Source organism: Cydia pomonella, chromosome 14 (genome assembly GCF_033807575.1).
Source record: "Cydia pomonella isolate Wapato2018A chromosome 14, ilCydPomo1, whole genome shotgun sequence".
NCBI classification, from domain to species: domain Eukaryota; kingdom Metazoa; phylum Arthropoda; class Insecta; order Lepidoptera; family Tortricidae; genus Cydia; species Cydia pomonella.
Genome location: NC_084716.1, coordinates 14,347,632 through 14,370,805, shown reverse-complemented (window position 1 = coordinate 14,370,805; position 23,174 = coordinate 14,347,632). Strand labels below are relative to the sequence as shown.

Genomic DNA, 23,174 nt, shown 5'->3' with positions numbered 1-23,174 from the left:
ATCCCCTTTTAAATGTCATAAATCCAAACATGGCAGCCATACCCATCGACAAAAAAGTCTACCGTTGATCTAATTTCATTTGACAGTTAACTAATACGTATTCGACACGCTTATATTTGACAACTAGAATCCTGACTAGAGCTGGGACTGCGTACCAAAACTACGTCTCTGTTACTCGTACCAAAAGTACGTCTAAAATACCAGTTTTACGAGTATGACCCCCAATAGGCAGTTTACGTATTTGCCGTGCTTAGGCGTCTTACAAATAAGGATTATTTATACAAATTTCGACTTATTATTTCGGTAAGGGTCGGAAATATGGTGACGTTTTGAGTGAAGGCTATGAATCTATTGTCATATTTTTGTTATATATTATTACATTATTTTTAGATACAACAGACACCCAGACGACCATCTGTTAACAAAATTTTATTTTACCTAAAGTAACGGTAAGAATGGAGGTACGAGGTGATAAAAGTTTCATATTTGTTTTATTTCAGAAATCAAAGTCCGTACTTTTAAATACTCGACAAGCTAAAAGTAGTCTATTACAAATAACCTGTTCCAAAAACTATTCCGGTACAACGCCCCGCCTCTAGTGTGGATATTGTTCACTGACAGGTGGTGATAATAGCAATTCGACAAGTCACAATATTTCTCACATCAAATGGAAATCAACACGAAACGTCACTTTTAGCATGTCGAATAAGGGCCCAGCTGTCACGTTCTGACAAGTATGTAAGTGTGAAAGTGACTAGTATAGTGACAGGTGATAAAAATGCGACCATGCTGAGCCTACAGTTCGCTCGCCGTTTCTATCTACTAGATGACATCACCTGAGACAAAATTATACACTGTTACGAGTCGCGCTGTTACGCGCAGGGGCTTACGTGAGCGTATAGCGGCGCGGCGCGGGTGAATCAATTCTTTGATACCTATGGAAGTGTCCTACGTGGGCGATCTCGTTGCGCGATTGTCGTGGCGTGGGCCACCGCACCGCACCGCACCGCACCGCGCCGCGCCGCGCCGCTTCGCGTTCGCGAGTTATTCGCTCACGTAAGCCGCTGCGTCACAAAGCGTGGGAACGAGTAACCCGACAGATCGAATTCGAAATCGGAAAAAATAAAGTGTGCGTGTGCGTGTGTTTGTGTGTGTGTGTGTTTTGATTGAAAAACATTACAATGAATAAATAGTTTTTTTTTCTTATTTACAGATACATTTTGCGAGTTTCCTTTAAAACTTTAATGTCTGTCAGTAGGTATATGTCTAAATTTTCACAAGAATTGCCATTATTTCTAAAACAAGACCGAAATCAGAAAAAATTATGACATTTTAGTCTCTAAATACATACATATACATACTTAATACATTAATCCGCATGTCATAAAAATTTGGTTCAGTGAAGGGGACGGACTGAAAATCAGCGCTGCGCAGTCAATTTGTAATGAAATGGCTGAGCGTGAGCCCGTTCCTTTGTTCTTCTTATACTTCTGATCTTTGTACTTTGTGACCTATCTGTTTTTTTATTGTGTGGCAATAAATGGTTTCTTATTCTTATAAATGCGGTCATGAATACACCTAAATCTATCGAGATATTTATTTATTTTAAACGCTATTGCACATCTGAAAAGGTGCAAATGGCGGACTTAATGCCTCATGGCATTCTCTACCAGTGAGCAAAACAGAAAAATGGGTTGGGTGGGAAAACGGGTTAAACGTTCCAACTATATATCCTATCATAAAACTACAAGTAAAATATTTAAACTTCTAATATCCCAATGGAATAGGCAATTCCACACTGGTTGCCTCCAATGGCGAGTCTCACATACCCCTCCTCTCCCCAATCATTCCCCCAAGAGTTCTTGACGATATAGTAGGGCGGGTTACTGGTCGTGTCGTAACCTACGATTTGCACGGCATGTTTTACCATGTCTTCTTTAGCCCTGCAAGAAAAATAACGGTTATCTTTGCCAAAGATTAATACCTGGATATTTAAAGGTCAGATCAGATAGTTCACTCGAATGAATATTCAGTTGAATGAATGTTTCACTTTTCTCTCATTCCATCTAGATTTTTGCGAGAGCTCCTCTATAGATATTAAACTAGTACCTACCATCGCCCACACTGTTAACTGTCCACGGTGGACCTTATTACAAAAGGCATAGTCCACCAATGGACAGTTAAGAGTGTTGCTGTTTGTACGTTTTTTAGCATTAAGGGGCCCACTGCTTGCCAGTTCGCCGGCGATATCAGCTTGTCAGTTATTCGCAAAAGCTGACCATGGCGAATAACTGACAGGCCGATATCGTCCAGAGAACTGATAATAAGTGGGCGCCTTAAGACATACTAAACAGTTATTTTTAGTATAGTTAGAGAAACAGCTTAAATACATGTATTGTTATTTTAACTTACTGGCAATGCCAATTGATGACACCACTGTCGTAGTTGAATAACAGTTCTGACCAAACCAGCGCCGTCACCGGGCCGTCGTTCAAAGCTTTTACTAACTTCGTTTCGTCGTCTTGCATATTACTGAAAATAATTTTATTTACTAAAAAATAAGAAAATAAGACAACTATTAAGGGTACGGGAAGGGTACGCTGATAACTGTCATCTCCATACAATTTTAGGTAAATAACCTATAGCCGGGCAAACAAGTTTGTCAGTAGAAAAGGCGCGAATTTCAAATGTTGTATGGGACGATAACCCTTCGCGCCTTCTTTTTTCAAATTTGCCGATTTTTTCTTCTGACGGAAGTGACAGACTTTAAAAACGCCAAATCTTGCAAAATTGTATTGAGATGACATATATCAGCGTACCCTTCCTGTTTGAAATGTATTTTTCAGGTAATGTGTTTGAAAGGTAAAAAACTTTGCTAAAGCCCCCCTTAAATATGTGAGTGAAGTGTTTGAATAGACGTTCCATTTTTGAAATTTGTAATATAACGTATGGTTTGCAAACTAACCCAAGGGGGTTACAAACAAAAACACCGGTTAAACACAAAGGTTAAAGACAAGTACGAGTAAACAATTACCCCCTTATTCATAGACGTATATTTAAAGTTACGATGCCGCTAATAATCGTTTGTCTCTTTCCATCATACCGATACGTCGGAAAGGGACAAACGATTATTAGCGGCATCGTAACTTAAGTACACGTTTATGAATAAGGATTATATGGTCGTCTTCTACCGAGATCGGGAAATGGTGCCGAATCGTGAACCGGTGAATCCTTATTCATAAACGTGTACTTAAGTTACGATGCCGCTAATAATCGTTTGTCCCTTTCCGACGTATCGGTATGATGGAAAGAGACAAACGATTATTAGCGGCATCGTAACTTTAAATATACGTCTATGAATAAGGGGGTAATTGTTTACTCGTACTTGTCTTTTTAAGTTTGATAATTCCTGTCCACTTATGATTCTGTTGTCATTATCATAGGTCATGATGATGATATAAATAGTTGCAAATTTTGAGTAACTGCCTTCATATTTTTTGCGTCGTTCATAATAATACAAAACATTATTGTTTGCCACAAAAGTAAATTTTAAACATCGAATTTGAATTTAGCTAGGCAAATGAATATGGCACCATTTCCCGATCTCGGTAGAAGACGACCACTGCATATCCAAAGGAAAAGGAATTTGTGTAATTTGTACAAATAAATAAATATTAGGGGACATCTTATCTTACACAGATCAACCTATTTTATTAGATTTTTGGACCCGGGTACGTCCTTAAACTACATCCAAAATAGAGCTCCTTTGTGTGGTAGGGCACAGCCAGTGGATGTCATTCCAGATCTAGAGCAGAGCCCAACTGGGGAAGTACCTCCACCTTAATTACAGCCGCAGCCAAATAACACTAGACCTTACTCATAGTGTTGTGTTCCTGCCGGTGAGTAAGGTTGCCAGAGCTCAACGAGGGGGGGCGGGTTTAGGGCCGGCAACGCGAGTAACTCCTCTGGAGTTGCAGGCGTACATAGGCTACGGAGACTGTTTACCATCAGGCGGGCCGTATGCTTGTTTGCCACCGACGTAGTATTAAAAAAAACCTAGCCTCAAATTAAGCAAATCTTGTACTATGGGTACAATACATACATACTTGTATGTATAGATAAATACATACTTATATACATAGAAAACTCTAACTCAGAACAAATATCTGTATTCATCACACAAATAAATGACCTCTCCAATGGAAACCCAGGACCATTGGCTTCATAGGCATGGTCACTACCCACTAGGCCAGACCGGTGGTCAATATTTCCGAGAGATTTTTTTATACATAAATAAACCTAACCTAAAATCAAGCGTAATGCTTAGTTACTAGGTAGTTACCAATTCAATCTAGAGACACCGTATAATAAATATTTATAAGTGTATGTAATTTACTATACTTTTGCGTATTTTATATGATGCTTGATGGTCCCTATGACATTTAAATGGAACACCTGTCTGAACTGTCACATTTCATATGACCGATGGCCGAGGGAAGGGGGAGGGGCATACATTTAATTAGAAATTTTCATCACACTTGCTCGAAAGTTCTTATTTCATGCAGGTGTACTGAAGGACAAAGGTCTATTTTGTTCCCGCGGGAGTTATGTATTGTGAAAAAAGCTATAACTCCCTAGGGAGTAATAGCTTTTTTATTTTGTTATGTCACTTTTTCATACAAACCAAGTAGCATAAATGAGTTTTACTATTAGAATACTGACGTTTATAATTTAATATTTTTGTTTATGTTTAAGATTAAATAATTCGATTAATTTAACATCCGTTTAAAATATTTTTACATAATTATTAATCGTGGCTGAATGCCGGATAGGTCTGTGCCCTCAATGCTAGCCTGTCAAGAAATTACAAAATGGCGGACGAATGTTTGATATGTCACCGTATTTAAGAATTATTTCGTTTCAATTTTAGTTTTTTCTTCGCAAGTGTGATGAAAAACATTTGTGTGTAACTCCAGGGGTAAGAATATTGCAAACTCGGGTCTTTAATTCCCTCCAGCCTGCGGCTGTCGGGAATAATCACCTTCGTATCCAAAGTTTCACTTACCCCCTCGTTGCACAATGTATGTACTATTTGTTCCCCCTTGGCGACGCCCATGCTGGCACTGCAATTTTCCAATCGAAACTTTTTCATATGATAGTAATGATTCCGTGTCATTTCGAATGCGAAGTTTCGAAGAGGCAAACAGCAAGCTTTTATTAAGAACATACCAAACTTAACGAACGCCATAAATTTGAACGAAAAATGTTTTTTTTTTTTTGTTGTGGAAAACAAGCAATCGATTCAAAAGTAAGCAGATTGAAGACCGATCCATACGTGTTGCGTACACCACCGATTAGGTTTTGCCTAACTTCACCTAACGTTAAAAGTGTTAATAATTTAGCTATCCTATTTTCATATACTTTACCACTCATTGTTAAAGCCCTTCAAACTAATAACTCCAGGGATATGTTTGCACTTTTCATCAACATTAGTGAAAGGGTAGTCGACATCTGTTGCTAGCTTTGTGCATTTGGTGCATAGGAACTTGAATACGTCGATCAGGGGCCTTCCTCTTCCGCACTCTCTTTTGTCTTCTTCGTGGTAATAGGAACAGTCTATAAGTTGCTGAAAATAAAAAGTATTTTATATGAAGCACAACCATCTGCTATCACAATGCTTAGCAATAAGGGGTTAAAAATTTTCTTCAACTTGAAACATTTTCAGTGAATTTTTCCACTTTTACTTTAGGTGTATCTAAGCATTCCTATAAAGTTTAGGATTATAGGTTAAGGTCACAGGGGTATCATGACCCCATGACCCGTGGATCCGCCTATAAGTTTGTTTTTATGCTGATAATGACCTCACCTGAATGCTCAAGTCATGGTAGCTGTGGCTGCGAATAGCGGCCCTGGACGCCATGACCCCCGCTATGGCGACAGCCCAGCATATTTGACAACGCCCTTGGTCTACGACCGGTCCCACTACGCCCCGTTCTCGCCTGTTAAAAAAACAAATAGAAAATCGGAATTTTGTTTTCTGCTCCTCTATCGCTCTTGAGTCTAAATATAGAGATGCAAATAACCAAATTTGGAGTAAGTGTAAGAGAAACACTCGCACTTGTTTTTGCGCATTTTATGATGAATTTCAAAGTAAAACTAGAATTTAATCAGGGTTCGGATGCAAAACACCGTACTGTATCGAACAGGAAAAGCCAAGGGAAAACGTTATATGTCTTTTTATATTATATTTCCTGTTCACTGCGGCACACACACTTTACCAGACCCATGTAAACAAATGGGTTATATTTTTTTGTCAATTATTGATTATTGGTCCCTTTTAACGCGTTGATAAAGGAACGTTTATCAGTATTACCCATACCTAACCCATGAGGCCGATCGCAGACATGTTTCAGCGTACAGTCACCTACAATAAAATGTTACACAAGGAAGGCCGCAAAGATATCTGACACGATCTTATTTGTAGAGCTGTAAGACATATTATTGCAAGTGGCTTACCTACATTCAGGTGTAAAACAGGTCTTCACATATCTTACTCAAAAATATATCCCTTAATGACGACGAATTAAGAACTAGGGACATATATATTTTTGAGTAAGTTGTAGGTAAATATGCACCATTTTTTTTACATTTTACGCTGAATTGATCGAAAAAGTAGATAACTGATATCTCGTATTTTTCTAATATTGCTCATAACTCTATTCCTTCTAAAAATGCCATTTTGTTTTGGCCGATCCACTAAGCCGATCGCTAAGAATTTCAGTAACGTCAAAGAGGCCTTACCAATCCAATCTTTTTCTTATTTTTCCATATTTAATAGTCCCTTTCCCTCTCTTTCCAAAGGTCCGTGTTTTACCAGTTGACAAGCTTTTTCGCATTTTTCCATCATTGGTCTCTGCAAGGCTCCAATTTCTTTTCGACCCGCAAGGATCGCAGGGAAGTGCTATTGGTTCACAGCCGCTTCTGAACTCCGGGGACAACATTTGCTGCAACTCCTGTCTCGACCAGTCCGAGAACTTGGTGACGCCAAACACAGCGTCATTTTTGCCGTCGTTCAGTCTCTCAATTTTTTTGAGGCTTTTCTGGAACACGTTTTAATTCAAAGTACATACATAAGTAGGTACTTAAGACAACGAAAAGGCAATGTTGTGGAAGTTCTAGTTTTAAACCTTACATAATTGCCAATATGTAGGTATGTCTACGGTATGGTAACGTTAAATCAATCAGTGGTTAAAATTCGTAAGTCTAAATGCGGCTCCGGCATATCGCACCATGTATCATGAAGAATTTAAATCACCTGCTGACCAAATATAAAAAACCGGCAAAGAGCATATCGGGCCATGCTCAGTGTAGGGTTCCGTAGTTACCCGTACGTCAAAATAGACTTTTTGCAAAAACTCAAAAGCGGTTAGACCGATCAGTTTCGCTATGATTTTCCGTAATTCTTCACTAAGCTTTACTCTCACGATTTTTTTCATACTTTTTGGACCCATGGTTCAGAAGTCAGGGGTAGTATAGGGAGAAACATTTTTTTTCCCGTCTACACCGTCAGCACAATTCCCACCCTCGAGGACTTTTAGTATGTTTATCTGGACACCACAAGGCATAATTGTACCAATTTTCAAAACTACAAATCATTTCCCGTGATTGCCCATATTCGGATTTATTTTCTTGAGCTAAACATTTTTCTTACTTCCAACTCTGCAATGAAGTTACTCGGTAGTTCCCCAATGCCCCCATCCTAATATTCTAGCCAGATTAAGAAGTATCTTGGGTAGAAGGTATTGTTTTCTTACCTTGAAATTTTGGAACCTTTTATGAATTTCGTCAGGGCCGTACGATTTATTGAACCTCTTCAAATAGTCTGCAAATAATTTCCTCTTCACAATTTCTCGACCTCTAAATTCACTTTTAAAATACATGTTGATAACGACATTGTTTGGAAGATAGCGATTACGCTCTAAAAAAATTAAAAAGAATAAAATAGAAGCACAACACACTATTGCTTTAGACGACATTTTCAAACATGATAATTCGAATACTGTGTGTAATGAATAAGGCAAAGTCAGCATTTATTTCGGTAAATTTCCTGTTGATTAGTATGTAGGAAAATAGGGAATTATTAAATTAATTATACTTAATGGTTGTAAGGTATTTTTAAATATATACAGAACTCTACGTGTCTATTTTTAACAGAACCTAATATTGTTTTTACTTTTTATTTGCTACAGGGTCGTTTGTATGTACGTAGGTAATGATATGTGGGTTAATAGGTAAATCTATAGTCATACTCGACCTATTTTAACAAAAACCGGCACTATAGTTATTTGTGCAACAAGAGAGGAAAGTTGGTTTTTCTTGCAAGTGTTGATTTTTCCTCGCTACGCTTAAGATTTTAACTTAGAATCTTTCGCTTACTCGGGACTCAAAAACATGAGATGTTAAATAACTTTGCTCCCGCGTGACACATATACAACTTTTCACCTCAGTAGTGAGAACATATTAAAGGTTAAAAAATTCAACATTTATTTATATTCATGAATGTGAAAGGCATCATCATTATGACGAAAGCTTCTAGAAATATTCCTGTATTCATGGCCTTCACTAAATTAAAAAGCTACTTTGTCTCACTCCCTGGACTGACGAAAGTAGGCTTGTTCGGGTTGCTGAGATGAATTTTTTTATATCCATATCCTATACACACACTTTACACACATGTACCTACATATATAGTACCTTCACATATATAATAATAATTATACAGGTACATGTGTGTCTTATTCTACATGGCATTAAAGTTCTCCAAGGGGCCTCTACGTGTTGGATCTATATCCCCACGCAAGCCTATCAATAGACCGTAATTTATAGGCCTGTGAAATCCAAGGAGATACAATTATATGTATATAGCTAGCTTCAATTATTTTATATAACTATAGATAGGTTATCTTCATAAATAAGGAGCACAAAAAATACTTCCATATTTATTTCTATACATACGAACAAATCTGTTATTTTGTATTAATTTTCGCATTCCATTCATCTTTGTCATGCTCGTTGTTAAACATGAGCTTGTCTCTTTCTCTTTCGGTGACCGGGAGCTCATTAGCAAGTGCACATCTCTCGTTTGCCCTAAACTAGAGGCAACTTGTACAATTTGTTACAAGGTGAGGTCTGCTCGCCTACAACTTATTTTGAGGTAAAATAAATCATTGGCTGCCCTTAATTGAACCTTATTGTTAATTTAGTAAAAACTGGCGCGTGATATATATTTCTTTTTCTTTGTTGATATGCAGATATTTGTATGCTAAGTCCATGTGTTTAATGTTTGGGTGTCCGAAGGAAACTAAGAACGAGTAAATAAGTTAAAAAATATTTATTTCATCAAAATGTTATATAAAAACAAAGGCACTCCAGGACGGTCCATAGGAAGGAGTAAATAACTATACAATTATATTTCCAGTTTTCCCCATATCTAATAAATTCGAGTTGCATTAGGCTGGTCTACACCGAAAGAGCCGCCTCACGAGGAAATTGCCGCGCGAAACAGCTCGGGCTGTGTAGACGTCGCTCGGTCGCATTGCCTGGGGCGGGGCACGTCACCACCGACCGAGATGCTTCGCGAGGCAATTTCCTGGCCAGGCGGCTCATTCTCTGTGGAACCGCCTATTGAACTTTTTTGTAAACTTGACATCAAGTCGCCACTTTTAGCTCTTATCTCAATGAAGTATGGTTTCGAATGTCTTGAATATAATAAACTATGATATGAGTTATTCTTATTTATACGGAAAATATAATTGGTAAAGGAAAATCACATAATGAGCGATTTATCACTTTTACTTAATTATAATATCCTTCTGTAATATTTTAGTGAATACAAAATATAATGAAACTAATGAACATCGATTTAACGTGTATATGTAAATATCAGTCTTATAGCGTAATAAAAACGTTCGTTATAAACTCAAAAACATACCAAGAACACAACATATTGTAATAACTAAGATCAATTAAATGTAAATGCGTATCAAAAAGCTATAAACTTAAAATAATAATTTAATGAGGTATAAAATGTCACCCTCGCTTGATTAAGCGAAGCAACACGGGGCGGGAATTAAAGAACATACTATTTCATAAAAGGTAGGCTAAGTATTCGAGACAACTATTATAAAATTAGAGAATAATAAAAGAACTAATAAATTATGACATCCTGACGTACCGCTAAATGGCAATAATTTCGGCAAGTATTACTTCTTAAGAAGTATAGGTATATATACAAATGTACCGCGTTTATTATTACTTGAAGCGGCGGGGCGTGCGTTCAAACAGAATAAATACTTAGTCTTAGTTCGTTTAACTAATATGGCAAATTTAACAAGAGTTTTTCAGGTTATTACATAGTATTTAGCTACCAGCTGCAAGTGAGTTTGAATTAATTTTAGCTGCCTGCGTTATTCAGTCCATTTTTACCTAGCAGCAACTTCGCGGGCCAAAGCAAAGTATTGCTTATATTACAGAGTGGCCCATAAATACATAGATATTTTTTAAGGTTTTTTTTTTTTACAAAATGTCATTATTCATTCAAAATATTCTCCTTAAACACAGACGCAAACGTTCATCAATAGTACATTACGATACAAATGCGAAAATAAGAAATGCGAATTACCTATTCGCCCATGTATCGAACATTTTACAGTACATAGCCCTTTAAATTTTCGACATAGTTATTAAAGTAGCACCATGTACTGTAAAATTATTAACAATACGCCCCAGTGAAAAAATTGTCTACGTATTTCTGGGCTTCCTGTGAATTGTCTACACGACGTCGACGCTGGCGACCTCGTTGGCGAGCCCGCACACGTTGCCGCCGACGGCGAGGCGGACGTAGCCGCCGTTGCCGAACTCGCCGCCCCACGAGTTCTTGGCTACGTAGTGCGGCACGTCGCTCGACAGGTCGTAGCCGACGAGCTCTACCGCGTGGTTTAAGTCAGTCGGGGCGCCTCTGAAATATAGTAAAACACTTTTAGACCGACTTCAAAAAGGTGTTCTGCCTTTTCACCGAAGTTTTATTGACTGAATTTCACTTGCCAACCAACTTTTCGCATATGATTTACTTTGGCAACCGACATTCGGCAAACTTTCATTATGACAACGTTTTACTTGGTAGAATTATTATTTAGTAGATTTTTATTATGATATTTGGAATAAATTTCTTTTGCTAAATCATATATTTGGCTAAAAAAATAATACGATAACGTCTAGTCATTTGACAGAGACAAGATAGGTACGACTACGAGCGAAGCGAGGAGCGTGTTAGGTGAACTGCGACCTAATAGCGACCGCATAACCGACTTTTTATGCATCAAACAACGTTAGATTACAAAAAGAAACTCTAAAAAAATAATACGATAACGTCTAGTCATTTGACAGAGACAAGATAGGTACGACTACGAGCGAAGCGAGGAGCGTGTTAGGTGAACTGCGACCTAATAGCGACCGCATAACCGACTTTTTATGCATCAAGCAAAGTTAGATTACAAAAATAAACTTTTTATGTTTCGTATTAGACTTGCAAAGTCATTCTGCTAAATAATTAATACATTCTGCTACCTAAAACAATGCGTTTTAAAAAGTGTCTTTTTAACACATTCACTGCCGGGAACCCACCTGGTGGGCGCTCGTGAACTTTGTTCAGATGCCGGACAACCCGCTGGGCGGGTTGTTTTGTACGCAGCTATAGACCACCGGTTTCTGGGGTAGTGCGCCGTTTTTTGTCTGGCAGTGAATGTGTTATTGTCTAAAAATACAGTATTATTATGTTGAGTTGCTACTTAATCATTCGACGAAATGAAATTATGCGAAAAATTGGTTGAGAAATGAAATTCGACAAAACTATTTTTGGCCATGATTTAAAGAACCCTTCAAAAAGGACTCTTAAATCGTCGGGATCTTTGTAATTTTTTTCGTTTGAAAACATTTGGCTCCATGGTTACCAGATCAGGGCAGGATCGAATAATGAGATCCCGTTTGAAAGAAGTCTTCAAATATAGGCACAGATAGTTTTTTTATGCAACGACTCGTATAACCTCTCAAGGACGATTCTGGTGAAGTGAAACTGTTAATTAAGACTATATACAATGGCATACTGTTACGTAAAATCTATATTGAAAATCTTTTGAGTTTGGGCTCATAATCATAAGGCTGACCGCGACAAACGAAAATGCTAAGATGATCTCAACTTTGTCGTTGCATATTCGATCTCTCTAGATACTAAACTAAGATAGATAATGTGAACTCACGGGCAATGGTACTGAATGACTCCGCCAAGGTAATTCTGCCATGTGAGCGCGTTGACCGCTACAGCCACCGGCCCATGCGTGGCAAGTGCTTCTAGTATCTTGTCTTCAGCGCCCACGAAACTGAAACAATATCAATATTAGTTGCTGATGTTGAACTATAAAATAGCTTTGACTAGTTTGACTCCGAAGAAAAAGATAAAAAGGCGAGAAAACTAGAGTAAGTCTAGTAGCGGCGCGTGGAAATTCTGGCTAGGCAACTCGGAACAAAAAAAAACACCTAACTTAACATTATGTACTTTCTTGATGATAAAAGTGAAGCGTGCACTAGGTGTGTCCTTGAAAGCGATCTTTTGCAGTTAGTAATAACCACCTTTGCCATACTATTATACACACCAAATACAAAATTTCACTGTTTTAGTAATTTTATATATAAATTTGGTGCACAAAACTAAGTAAAATCACATAAAAACATTTAAAACTCTAATCATAACAACAAGCCTTGGTAATAACCGGGACGGGAGTGTTATCATAACATTATTCCATTTTCACCCACGAATTCTAAAACCTATTACTACAAACCTACAAACCTACTTTCTTTCAAGAAACGTTCCTTATCAAATTATTAAACTTCAGACTACCTAAGTAAGATTCTTGGATTTTGTATTAAAATTTATCTATTTTTTTTTTAAGGTTTTTACAAAATTTGGTATTAATGATAGTAAAATACAATATTTTTTTTTTTTTTTTTTTTAATTTTATTCAATTCAATGTTTTTATATGGCAATATTAAGTATACGCGCGGCGCGGCAAACGCCACTCGATTCAAAATTGTGAAACATTACACTGCAAAATAAATCTTACCTGTTTGTATTTAAGGTTTAAATTCAAATGAAGCAGCATGTTAATAATATAACTGACGTTATCGCAGCCGTGTACAGAGGGCCTACCGAATACCACGAAGTTCGCAAATTGCGAGCATCTTTCTCTGTCACCCTAATTACGCCACTGGAGTAAAAGAGAAAGTTGCCCGCAATTTGCGAACTTCGTGGTATTCGGTAGGCCCTCTGTACACGGCCGCGATGCGCGCCCGGCCTGCGGCCCGCGGTGTGCGCGGTAGGCCCCTCAGTACTCGCGGACTTTATGAATATGTGCGTGCATTTTTCTAATATTAACCTTATACTCTTACATTTAAGGTTATTATTCAAATGAATAACTCGATACAAGACAGAGTTGCTTTGAAGCTCATTCGCGCGGACTCTCTAAGCAAACTTTATGAGCGTGTGCGTGAGTTTTCGTATCTGTGTAGTGGCGCATGAATGAATACTCAAGCTTAGCTTCTCTTCCTGCGCCCGCGACGATTAGTTGAAATTTAATCAATAGTGAAGATTTAGTAAATCGTGTTAACAATTCCAAGGTAATGTAATACGTAGTGTTTTCATTATGGGTATATTTTTAATTTTAATGATGATTTATAAGTTTGGGTTATGTATGTAGTAATAAATTTTAGGCAAGCCGGTGGAAATCGAGATGTGTGGAGCCGCCGCCCCTCTTACTTCAAACGAGATCTAATTTTTCCTTTGAGTAGGAAGTTGCATGAGTTGGCACGAACTTTTACCCGTTATAGTCTTCAGAGTCGATTTTTCTGCTAGTGACTGGCGCCCAACCCTCAAAAACTCAAAACTCATGCGAGATTCGTATGGAAATATTTTTAGCTAGTTATTGCGTCTCCCTCGCCATTTGGTTCCAGGAGAGACCACTCCACTGACGATAATTATTACATACTTAATCAGCACACGTAAATGTTCTGAGCCGTAGGTGGTATTCCTTGGTTATCTTCTACTTTCGGACCCCTCACTCTTCTGCGCCAAGACAGTTTGTAAGTATTGTAACATAGTACAATTTTCAAGTCGTAATTAAATATTTTTGAGATAAGTCACAATTGAAAACAAAATACCCTTTTCTCATTTCAATGAGATTAAAGATGTCCCAAACAATCTTTATATGTTTGCATTTCTGTGCATTATTTGTTGCATTCCGATGCACATTTTGATGCTTATTTGTGTCTCGGTTGTTATATTAATAAAAATAATTCAAACTGTATGTATTTAATTTTTTCCTTATTTTCTATGTGTTAATCCTATATATGTGCTACTGCTATAGCCTTTTTGATCAAGCCGGAGCTTTTAGGTTCTTTTAACCCTTGCAAATAGCACGTTACGCATTGGCGCTCCACGTTGGGCGCCAATGTGTGAAATGAGAAACGGGTTTTTTTATTTTCAATTGTGAATTATCACAAAAATATTTAACTACGACTTGGAAAAAAATGTAGTACGTTACATTATGGTGATTATACAACTCATCACATGTAAACGTCCTGACCCGAACACCAGTTGCATTCTAATTAAGCCGGCACACCCCATCCAAGAGAAGTTAGTGGGTATACCTACCGTGGCTGTCAGGACCGCTGATTTGGAGATAATAAGCCAGTCGAGAAGAAAGCAGATGTCTTCCGAGGCAGTTTGATCAGCTGTCTTAGAAAGTATGGTGTTGATATACTTACTCATCACACGTAAATGTCCTGACTCGAACACCAGTTGCATTCTTATTGAGTCGGCATACGCCATCCATGAGACGTAGCGGGTATTCCGTGGCTGTTTGGACCGCTGTTTTGGAGATCATAAGCCAGTCGAGGAGTAGGCAGATGTCCCCGCCTTGGCAACCGGCGTTGCCGAGCGTTGCACAGTCTATGGCTTCCTGGAATCAGGAAAAAATGCTGTAAGTCAATTGTTTTTATAAATATTTGACAATTCATGCTACCCACACAGCAAATATGATGAAAGGAATTCAACCTGTATACGTCCGTCCCACTGCCGGGCACAGGCCTCTTATCACGAGAGGGATTCATTCATTTATTCATTCATTCATTTATTCAACATTAAAAGTCATGTGCATTACAGAAGATGTTAGCTGAATGTAGTCAGTACATGACACCCGGGTAGGGCGCATAATGTTAGTACGTATGAGGTACCTAATTACCTATAATCCCCACATAATGGATCCCTATATTATGGATTGGGCTACAGTCCCCACGCTGGCCCAAAGTAGGTTGGGTCAACTATTATAGACACATTTATATGAGGCCTTTCTCATGCATTTGCTATCTGAAAACGCCATTTAAAGAAAACTGTAGATAAAATGGTCAAGGGAACTCGTTTTGTGAAATTGTTTTTTTCGTAAAGCTTGTTCATTAGAACATGCCATTCTATGTAGCTATTTTTGATGCTATGTACACCTACAGGAATATTTTTAGACTAAACTATAATACACTGGGATATGCCTTGTTTGAAGTTTGAACGGGTGCATATCGTTTAGCAATCGAAAGGTCAATCGCCGCTTAACCAACTCTGCGCTATAGCAATCATGGTAAATGGACATCCGCTTTTGGACAAAGGGCCCGATATTCGACCTAATGTCCGGCTTCGGCTTTACGAATACACCATAGGTACGAGATTTTCACCTTGAGCATACGATTATCGTAACACGGGGGAAAATGTAGGTATAGTAAACTAGATAACGCACTTGGAACGATATATAATCGCCACGCCTTTGATCGCTAAATATGTCTGTGTAAACAACACTCATTGGGAGTGATACTCGAAACTTGTATCAAGAAATCGCTATATTAGTTGATATTAGGTACTATTGCTATCAAATTCCATGGACTTGCGGTTGTAAAAGCGGAGGCGCGCCATGGATCGGGCCGTAATTTGGGTAACCCAAATGAGCATAGTAGTACGCACTTAACCTCCAACTTACACTATGGAATTGCCGCGCATTGCCACAGTTGAAGTCACAAGCGTGTACTAACAGATACACTCTTAACTACCCATGGACCTGATGGACCTTAATTCTTAATTGGAATAAAGTTTACGTATGATCAGTTAACAGTGTTGATGATGAATCAACCCTACACTGACAGTATTAAGCCGCGTTTTCACTTAGTGTTCTGAGCAAACATTTTATTTAGAGTAAATGTTTGCTCTTCCTATTTACTATTGGAGCAACTGTTTCCATTCCCCGAACGAACTAACGATTGTTAACTCAGAACTGTTTAGAGCACCAAGTGAAAACGCGGCTTTACCTGAACGCTGAGCGGCACGAGCTTGCCGGTCTTGATGGCAGCCATAGCTTCGACAATGCCGATAGTGCTGAAGGCCCAGCAGGCACCGCACATGCCCTGGCTACGAACTGGACCTATCACGCCTTTTGTTCTCCTGAAATATTAAAATAATAGTTTATGGGGTAAAAGTATTAGTTATTATTTGTCAAAGCTGTTTTATGAGGGCAGAGCGTGATCGGTAGTTGTGGAGATTATTAGGGGAGATCTTAATATATCCCAGCAGTAAGCGTCTTTTGGCTTATGATGAGGATTTTACTTACTCTAAGCCTAAACATGAAAACAGTTAACAGTTTAAGTATTTCTTGAAGGTACTTTCAATTAACAATTTAGGTAAAAAAATCGTTATTTGTAGAATGGGGAGTTAATTATCAGAATGTAAATTGTATAACAAATCCATTTAAAACCAAAATTTTAATTGTTTATCGTTAAAAAAAAACAGAAACTTACTTAGGAAGTACAGTGCTCAGATCAGAGACGTATCATTTTCTGCACACTTTTTAAAACAATAACGACCCACTATCAGAGCATGAAAACTAACTTACAATGCATCTCCCTCGTACTGACATACTAATGTACAATAAATACAAGCGAGAAGCACTGCGTTTGAGTTGACAGCTTGTTGTAAAGTTGATGGTAAGAGCACGTAGGTATCTCTAGAGCCAAAAAAAAGTTAAAATCATTCAAATAAAATGTATCTTCACGATTTCATATATGTACCTATAACCAAATCATACTAAACCACAAAATAACGCAGCAAGTGTTCTTAATACATATATTATTCAAACAGTCATTTTGTAACCCAATCCGGGCGACTTTAGAACATTAAGTTGAGTGAGCAGAATCACAACCGGTTTAGCTTTTTATAAACACGTTCCGGAGTTATTTAGCCTTGTTAAAATACCTAAAACTATTATAATAATAACACCAATTAACTAGTTTTGACATCTGACGCTGATGTAAATTGTTGGCGACTTCAATATCTATTTTGAGATTTTTAAGCGATAAGTCTGTCTGTCTGGTACCTAATTCTAAAAAATCACCCATATTTCCATCACATGAGATTCCTTTTTCTGAATCACCTGTAGCAACTTGTATAAACTAAGTTATCCTACAACGAAAAACGAAGTTAAATTTAAATATTTAACCCATAACACTTAAAAGTTTGCAGAAAGGCCCTTGTTCATATACAAAAAAACTTATTACAAAGATTTTAAAAATTATCCCCTAAGAAGGGACATATAAAAGATCTTTATCTTGGCTTGACTCTTACAAAGCTTACAATGCTCGGTACAAAGTCAACCCAGACCTACAGATTACGATAGACGTTTGCCTGATACAAATCTGAATATTCAATGCCCTCTATTTAAAGTAGGTAAGTCCGATGACACAGGTTATCTTCTTTATTTGACAAGTGATTTACTTACCTATACTTCTTATCTGAATCGAAGCAACGAAGTAGTGTTATTTCGCAACGATGGTACCTAATTGTTTATTTATGTCTGCCGATTGCATTACAATGGGTTCTTCAGAGATATTTTATTACTCACAATCATAAAAGGTACCTACTTGATTTGTACATAGACGTACAAGTTTTTGGCATATGTATTAGGTATACCACGTAGTTGGTGCGTAGGGCCCGCTTGGTAAGCGATTACTATAGCTTATGTCCGCATGCAACTCCAGAGGTCTCACCTGCGGTTTTATTGGCCCTTTGGACACCTTCAATAATTCAAGGTTTTTTTGAGAACAATAATAACTGCATCAATAAATTGCTCTGATATTTAGATTAAAATGATATTTGTAAAATTTGACGATTTAAAAGTGTTTGTTGCTAGGCCTATTTGAATAAAGAATATATTGACCTGTTCGTTTCTTTTTTGAACAACCTCCGTACTATTTTGAATTATGAATTATGAACTGTCTCTAGAGAAAAACTCGTCAGTAGGAAGTTATTCTATGTTTCATAATATGAACCGAAGAGCATTTTTCCCCACTGATGGAAAAGGGTTCACTCAAGAATCACTACAACGCACGGCCCTGGGCAGTCCTGGGTCGTAGGTTGCCCTCACGCCATGGTTCCCTATGATGACTACATGAGCAGATAGGAAGAAAGGAGTAAACTGTTCGCAATGGCTCAGTTCTACGAGCACATTACCTCGCCCCGTCGGCCACTGTAGGCTAAATAAACCACGTTGCACGAAGGCGGGATAACTTGGACACCTTTTTGACGAACGCGAGCAGGGGGGGTCCTTTTTATTCGGGTTCCATAGCCAAATGGCAAAAAAACGGAACCCTTATAGATTCGTCATGTCCGTCTGTCTGTCCGTTTTTAGTAGTGCGAGTGGGACATATTGAGTCATAATAATAATAATTAGGTAATGAAGCAAGGGTCTTTTAAGTAGGTCTTTATAAGATCCTCGTAAAAGGTAGGTACCTTCCGCTCGATGGCATTATGTATAAGCACCAACTACACAACAAATTGCATAACATATAAAATAGAATGCAACAGCAAGCTTATTGACTAATTAAATACCAATTAAGTAGTTGTTAACTAATTCTCGTTAATTAGCTACCTGCTTCATTATTGTAATTCATTATCATTGAATTGATGTAGTCTAGACCAAAGAGTACCCAAGAGGTTATTGCAGCCAAAAATCGAGTATTTCTGTATTTAATTTTATTAATTTTATGTAACGAATTATAGTTCGTTTTATCCACGATGACGCGCAGATTTGTCAAATCTAACCTTTAATAACATGACAATACGAGGCAAGACACGCGTCTTCGTGAACGACACGATCTATACTTTACTAAATATCAGAATAATTTACTTAATTCTATGAAGATTGAGAGAAGAAGATTGGTTCACTGGTAGAGAATGCCTTAAGGCATTAAGTCCGCCATTTGTACCTTCATTTATTGTTCAATAAAGATTAAATAAATAAATAATAAATAAGATCGCAAGTCAGTCAGCCGTTTATTTAATCGTATGGCGTATTAACATAAACATTTCAAATATATAATAAGTAAAATAATTATAAATCCACATTCAAGGTCTCAAGCCACGAGATTGCATCAGGTGTTAATTTAAACAGATCTTCCGGGGGGTCTGGAAAAGAGTGCAAAGGGCAGCGCTCTATAATATGCTCGACGGTGTGAACCTCTTCACCACAGGCGCAGAGCGCTGAGTCCCGCCAGCCCCATTTATGGCGAAAATAGTTACAGCGCCCGTGACCTGTCCTCAGTCTGTTAACACAACACTAGAGTTTTCGTGACAGTCCAAAACCGTCAGGTTTCGCTCTGGGATCTATGGCTTGTAGGGTAGTTCCAACAGTAATTTTGCTCCACTCGCACTTCCAGCTCTGTTTGACGTCAAAATTCTTTAGTTTTTGGGCTGTAATGCATGCTGGGTGGCGAGATTTAAGACGTTGGGGTGGAGGGTAGCAGAAGGGCTGGTGGCAAGGTAAAGACTGTTGCGCTTGTATTTTGCCGCCGTGAGAGCTATTTTAGAGTAAAACCCGGCCAGAAATATATGATCATTGTCAAGAGGGCGCTGTTATTCTCATGCATAGGGTGACAGTTCACTTTAGTATGAAATATTTAGTTCCAATGAAATTCCACAATATGGCGCGTGATCATATAATACTGGTCAGGCTTTATATTATATCCATTACACATTTTTCTTATGTTAACTGTGTTAGATAATACGATGTAAATTATGCCTTGACAGTTGAAACCACAACCTTACTGTCCAAGGTCCACATCCTTGGAGTACCTTACCACAACTAACTCAATACAGTAGTAAGTAGGTACAGTCAGCAGCAATGTACTTAAACACTTTATTGTACAAAAAGAAACATAAATCATTTGTACTAAGGCGAACTTATCCCTTTCAGGGATCTCTTCCAATTAATCTTTGTGCAATTGAGGAAGAATTGAGGACAGGTAGACATCAAAACTGTACTAAATGGCATAAAAAGAAAATATTTAATTTCCATATCAATATTTTCTTTAAAAATGTACATACACATTGTGCAAGAACCATACCACAGGTAACTCAGTATAGTAGTAAGTAGGTACAGTCAGCAGCAGGAATGAACATACAGTTAGTGCATAAACTTAATGAACTTGAAACATCCTTAACTAAGGAAAAAATGTATGCTTTTACCACACAATTATGACAGTACATGACACAATCATCAACTTACATTGGGATACGAAACCCTGTACCATCAGCTGCACTGCTTGGGTTAAAACAGCCATTTAATTACAATACATGTTATAAGTTGCAGTAGCAGCAGCTACTGGTCCATGAAGGAGCTAATGAAGGGCGACCTTCCAACACACTATGTGTACTTTGACATCTGTATTCCGCCTGTCCTAACCTATGGTGCCCAAACATGGTCACTCACCGAGAGCCAGAAGTCCAAACTGAAGGTTTGGCAGTGAGCAATGGAACACACCATTCTAGGTGTCACAAGGACGGATCAAATCCGAAACACTACATTGTGGTCCAAAACATGCATAGCTGACATGGGAACAAAGACGGCCAGGCTGAAGTGGGACTGGGTGGGTCACATCTGCCACATGCATTTGTTTTTTTAAGCTCATTTTTCTCCAAGAATGGGGTTTCATGCATCCGGATAAGTGGGCTAGTATGGCTATATGCCAAGTTAAGCATGGATGTGGCAGACCCAGATGGAGATTGGTGGGATGACTTAGACACCTTCATTAGTAACTGGACAACGGGAGTTGTGGAGATCACGGGGAGAGGCCTTCACCAAGCACTGGGACACTATAACAGGCTAAAAAAAAACATGTTATAACTTACCAGTCAACTGTTAACGGTAAACTGCCAGCTGCCCTTTTTGTCCTTACATAAGAAGGCCCAATTTGTTTCAAGTGCTCCATCCTTTGCTGTTCTCTAAACCTGCTCCATGTCTGATTATACTCGCGCGGCGACTTCTTGAGCTGTTCATCGGAGAGATGCAGCTCTCTGTATTCAGCTTTGGACATGTCAGAGAGGTGGGTCAGGCCATACCGGGCCTTTTGGGTGTCAGAGCCACGGGATTGGCTGTTGAGCTGCTCTATTTCTTGCAAAGAGGCCTACAATTTATAATAAAATTTTAATTATACTTTAATTATTGTAAATAAAATTATGTAAAAAACCTAATGTATATTATAATAAATTTTTAGATGCATCTTGCTTGGTATGCAAGTAGATTTTTCCGTTCACTGATAACACTATGATAAAAATTATGACTAATGTTTACGACGAGGAAGAGAAATTCTGCAGTGTTTTGTGTTTCCCTTTAGATTATTTACAATGAAGTTGAAAGTAGGTAACGATAAAACTTCTGATAATAACTTGCGAGTTAAGTGTTTTAAGATTTTACTTAATAAATTGAACATTCAGTTGAACTTACCGTAAAGTGCTCAAATCTCGTTGCGTACTCTTCTGGGTTATTTTTATAAGTTTTATTAAACTTTTGTATGTATTCATCAAACATTAATTGCAACTGTTGTTTACTATTGCCCGACTTATAGGAAATTGGAATCACGATAAATAATAAACTAAACATAGCCACTATCAGTAAAATATTCCACCACTTCATTTTCAATTATTCTATTTTAATTAAATTAAGACGAAACACTACAAAACGGAACACCTACCACCTACACAAGTCAAGTACACAACAAACAAGTCAAACAACCAACTTGCGATGAACTTCACGCAGAGTAGTTTCAATAAAACTTCAAGTTCACCAATTGACAGTTAGTTTATGGTGTTGCTAGTGTAATTAATGTAAAAACCCAAACATAAAACCCGGATCCGGTATTTTATTCATGAGTACCTAACTGAAACTTTAGGTCATTTTGATAACGTGTTTTGGGGTTATTCCGATAGGTTAAATTTGCGCGAGTTGGACGTCTGGACTAGTCACACTACTATGTTTTCCTTACCTTATGGCTCCTCTATAGACACGATGGCCCAGTGTTGGACCAGCGAGATGGCCATGCGATGGTTGAAACCGCGTTCGAGCACGCACTATGGAATGGGCCACGTGTAGATGTGTACTGCCATCGTTGGCCCACTACCTTTGATGTGCTGACGAAAACCCGACACCGTGGCCATCCCGCCGCGCCGCGTGCTAGTCGATCTTAGTGGGCCAGCGATGCAAAAACGTAGTGATTATATGCTCTTTGCAGCGATGGTGCGTATGCAACTACACGTGGATCATTCCATAGTGCGTGTGCTCAACCATCGCGCTGGTCTAGCGCTGGGCCATCGTGTAGAGGACCCCATCACCATTGCATGGCCATCTCGCTGGTCCAGCGATTGCCAATCGTGTAGAGCCATTACCGAAAGCCATTGGAAAATAATACGGTTTGATCGACTCAACCTCTCCGACTCAAACTCGACACAATGAGGTCGGGTGACGTCGCATCATGTTTTAATAATTCCACGGCTTGACGGGGAATGTACAGTCAGCATCAAATAGTTAGTGAAGGCCAAATATTTAGTAATACACCAAGAATGTGTACAGACTACTATTTGGCAGAAACTGTTTTATTCGGTGCTATACCTACCTATATTTTTAGTTATATTTTATTTGTGAAAATACTTGTGAATGCGTATGTTTTAACAACCGGCCCCGCCCTATTTGATTGTTATGATG

General features: G+C 38.3%; 2 protein-coding genes across 2 annotated transcripts; both read right to left on the bottom strand.

The window, feature by feature from the left end:
• Window positions 1-723: 723 nt before the first annotated feature.
• On the bottom strand, window positions 724-8,429 carry LOC133525022 (cathepsin O-like). Its single transcript, XM_061861214.1, has 6 exons — window positions 7,815-8,429; window positions 6,802-7,100; window positions 5,867-5,999; window positions 5,427-5,626; window positions 2,413-2,532; window positions 724-1,943 (listed from the first exon to the last, which is right to left on the bottom strand). Exons 1-6 carry the CDS (start codon window positions 8,088-8,090, stop codon window positions 1,760-1,762), a joined length of 1,212 nt encoding a protein of 403 aa, XP_061717198.1. The 5' UTR covers window positions 8,091-8,429; the 3' UTR covers window positions 724-1,759.
• Window positions 8,430-9,376: 947 nt separating this feature from the next.
• Window positions 9,377-22,205, bottom strand: LOC133525023 (cathepsin O-like). Its single transcript, XM_061861215.1, has 6 exons — window positions 21,921-22,205; window positions 21,326-21,600; window positions 16,456-16,588; window positions 14,875-15,068; window positions 12,315-12,434; window positions 9,377-11,017 (listed from the first exon to the last, which is right to left on the bottom strand). Exons 1-6 carry the CDS (start codon window positions 22,107-22,109, stop codon window positions 10,831-10,833), a joined length of 1,098 nt encoding a protein of 365 aa, XP_061717199.1. The 5' UTR covers window positions 22,110-22,205; the 3' UTR covers window positions 9,377-10,830.
• Between the last annotated feature and the right edge of the window lie 969 nt (window positions 22,206-23,174).